The following is a 3,544-nucleotide window of genomic DNA, read 5'->3' as shown; positions in this document are numbered from 1 at the left end:
CATGCTCGTAGAAATCATCTTTATGTATGTGTACAAGAAAAAGCAGATTCAATTTTTTTTGGCAATAAAGTGCTACATGTTACTTGGAAGCCATATGTCCACAAATTGTATGTGGATTTTGCTCCTGTTCTTTTTTGCACCCTTTAGTTTAGATTAACTCTAGAGCGTCTTAAATTTTCATTCAGCCATGCTCATATGGTAGGATATTTGTATCTGCAATATTTAGTGCAAAAAATGCTAGATTGTGTCCTTCTTAAAAAAGAATGAGATGGTTAGAATAGCACAACTTTATGCAATGTATTTGTTCGCTTTCCATGACACATGAATGCAATTTTTTTCACCAACAAGGTTGTCTTTTTTTTAGATCGAAGGTTGCAATATATTAAACAGAGGCACTCTCGGATGCCAAAAGGTCTACAAAAAGATCTGGGGGTATAGCACCCACGCCTTACAAACTTTATTTTTGCAGCTAAATTTCACTAAACAATGCGCTACACCATTGCCAATACATCGCACGTGCCTGATAGAGTGATCGACGAAGCCACGCATCAATGCTTTGATCTCCACCACCAGTGGTCCATGAAGAGATCGATCAATATCGCTACTCCGAAACTTTGTCACAACACTAAGACAATCCGACTCCAAACACACCTTGTTGATTTCCCTCCCCCTGGATAATAACAATGCCTCTTTGCAAACAAGGTTGTCAGGATCACGATCATGTCATGGAATTCGACGAGTTCATGATCCAAGTTAAGTGGGCTGATTATATGATTCTAGTTAGTACAACTTATAACATTATGACCCTCATGGTTATAATCCTGCCATTTGTGATCCTACTAGAGGGGTTACAATCTGATTGAAAATTGCGATTTTGGCAATGCACCAGATTTTCACAAGTATTGTAACAACTACATACATGTGTGGTTGATGAATCAAGTTTGAGTGACATTAGACTCAAGCAAAAGGAAGATAAAATTGTGGCATATGCAAACTTTGTAACCAACACCAAGAATCGGCCGCCCTTCTTCTCTACAAATGTACCATTATGATGTGCTCCATCTAAAAGAACTGGCTTGGCCTCCAAGAAATCAACCCAAGTTGGCAATATATTCACACTATAAATGATTAATGGATTAAGGTGATCATCCACAAAAGAGGGAAATTGCGGAGAAGCATGGCTTATCTTACCATGTGGTCCCTTGGGAGATTTGGAAGGAAAAGAGTAGTCATGTTATTCGAAACCAATCCATGATGTCGATAATGCTTGTGAGGAAAATCAAGGACGGGGCAGGGATGTGGTGCCTTGTCGGGCTAAGGCCCTAAATAGTGTAATGTCACGAGAGTAGATCTTTTATTTTTGTGTTGTCGTTTTGGTCAAAGCGTGGCTTGTAAGACCTCTTAAAAACTTCTCCATAATCAATGGTGACAATGGACGGTCTTTTGCATTGTTTCGAAACAATCAAAAATATGTGCTATAAATATTCATTTTATTCTAAACCCTTGTATGGACTCTACATTTCTCCACAGTAAAAAACAAAAGCCCAACAGTATGATATATATTGGTTCAAATCTATACCAGCTGGCTCATTCAATTTTTTTGAATTTTTCCTAGAACAGTGTCACGTCACGTCTCCATGCTCCTGGTCTGCTGCATGCATACTTGTATCTATATGCGACCCATACTAATACTACCTATGTTCCAATATAAATGTCGCAGATTTTTATAGACACAGAGATGCATCTAGACGTATTTTTAGTGTGAAAGATACATCCATATCTAAAAAAAATGTAAGCAATTATTTCATACCCACAGCATGCATCACCTATACCACTTCTCATACATAACACATGAGCTGCTGTACGGTCGTATCGTTCTCATGATACTGGCAAGTGGCAACTTAACATACGCACATCACACACGGAGCCTACACCATCACACACAAGTCACTGGGTTCCACAACACTTTACTGGTGTTTCCGCACGCACACACATAGCAAGTAGCACAGCTGCAGCTCAGCTTTCAGTTCGCATTGACGGCCATCTTCATCCCTTGTCCGCAGTGGCCCCTGAGGCTGCATATGAAGTAGCTCGTGCCGGCGCCGAGCGTGAAGCGGTCGCCCCCTGAGCTGTACGTCGGACCGGACCCTTGGCAGCTGCTGTAGCCGCCGGCGTCCACCGCCACCACGTTGTGCACCGACGGGTTGTAGTTGAACACTGCGCCGGCAAATCAAAGCAACAGATTGAAGCTCGATCAAGACCAAAACAGCTGTAAATGCGACGAGGTAACGCGGAGGATTAGTCGACCGCAGTGACGGCTTCGTCCACTCACCGAGCACGTCGCCGGCGCGGAAGCTCTTGTCCCTGGTCCAGCTGTCCGCGGCGAACGACCAGTCGACGGTGTACGTGGCGGCGCTGGCGACGTCGGCGCCAAGGAGGAGGCACACGACGAGCAGGCCGAGGGCGACGCCCTGAGTCGCACTGCCTCTTCCCTGAGCCATAGCCATCACTCTCTCTTGCTGCTTCTCTGCGTGTAGGGGGTGGAGAGGGAGCGAGTGACTGCCAAATTTAGTTCCGTTGGGTTTTGCTGTGGACACAACAGAGAGCGTGGGGGCGGCATGTATAGAGGTTGAGAGGGCCAAGCAGGCAACGTGGATCCAATCACAAGTAGTACATGCTAGACGGCAGTACATTACTGTTATTGTACCGGAAATAGAGCAGTGGTTGTACCAAATGCCGTAGATGGTAGCGCACGCCGTCCATGGATCCACGGAAGCTTCGAAATGTTAACTGAATCTAGGTACATTTCTCAACACGCATCGTGGTTCTCTTACCGACTGCTAGCTCTGAAACTTGAGAATCTTTCTCAGGCACCACAAATTTCCGGGCGGGTACCAGGCTTGATTGCTATCGTTGTTCATTTTCAGGGAAAAATGTGAAGTGTCCCGAACAAATGCGATTTTCACGTGCATGTTGTTGCCGCCAAACCCGTCTCTTAGAGCATCTCCAGTCGCGTCCCCCAAACCGTCCCCCAAACCGCGCCGGATTGAGCGTTTGGGGGACGTGTTTTGCTCGTGCCGCGTTTGGGGGACGTCGCTCCCCAGCCGCGTCCCCCAAACGCCGCCCCCAAATGAATATTTGTGCAGGAAAATAAAGGTTTTCATTCAATCTATTATATACTAAAAGCAAAATAAGGGTGTTTTCGAGGCGTTACGTTAATCCACATCATCTAAATTATTATGATAGTTAGATCTAAAATTTACGGCTGTGATTTTTTAACAAGGTTATAGTTACGTAAAACTGTCACGTTCTGATTTTTGACTAGAAAACGTTTAGGTAAAACTGTCACGTTACAATTAATGTATCACGTGGCCAAACTATACATACTTTAAATTAGACATGGACCATGCGTGTTTCCATGGGACTCTACCTGCACGTCTTCGCCAGGAAAAAAAGACCTTGATGCATCTCCTATACGAGCCCACCAGGCACTAATATAAATACTTGATTTTGTCTATTAATCTACCTTGAACATAACTTATCA

General features: G+C 44.3%; 1 protein-coding gene across 1 annotated transcript; it reads right to left on the bottom strand.

Annotated features, from left to right (window-relative positions):
* Nucleotides 1–2,023: 2,023 nt before the first annotated feature.
* LOC124699849 (chemocyanin-like) lies at nucleotides 2,024–2,501 on the bottom strand. Its single transcript, XM_047232084.1, has 2 exons — nucleotides 2,333–2,501; nucleotides 2,024–2,217 (listed from the first exon to the last, which is right to left on the bottom strand). The coding sequence occupies exons 1-2, from the start codon at nucleotides 2,499–2,501 to the stop codon at nucleotides 2,024–2,026; spliced, it is 363 nt and encodes a 120-aa protein (XP_047088040.1).
* Nucleotides 2,502–3,544: the final 1,043 nt, after the last annotated feature.

Source organism: Lolium rigidum, chromosome 3, assembly GCF_022539505.1.
Source record: "Lolium rigidum isolate FL_2022 chromosome 3, APGP_CSIRO_Lrig_0.1, whole genome shotgun sequence".
NCBI classification, from domain to species: Eukaryota; Viridiplantae; Streptophyta; class Magnoliopsida; order Poales; family Poaceae; genus Lolium; species Lolium rigidum.
This window is presented reverse-complemented; position numbering and strand designations above follow the sequence as displayed.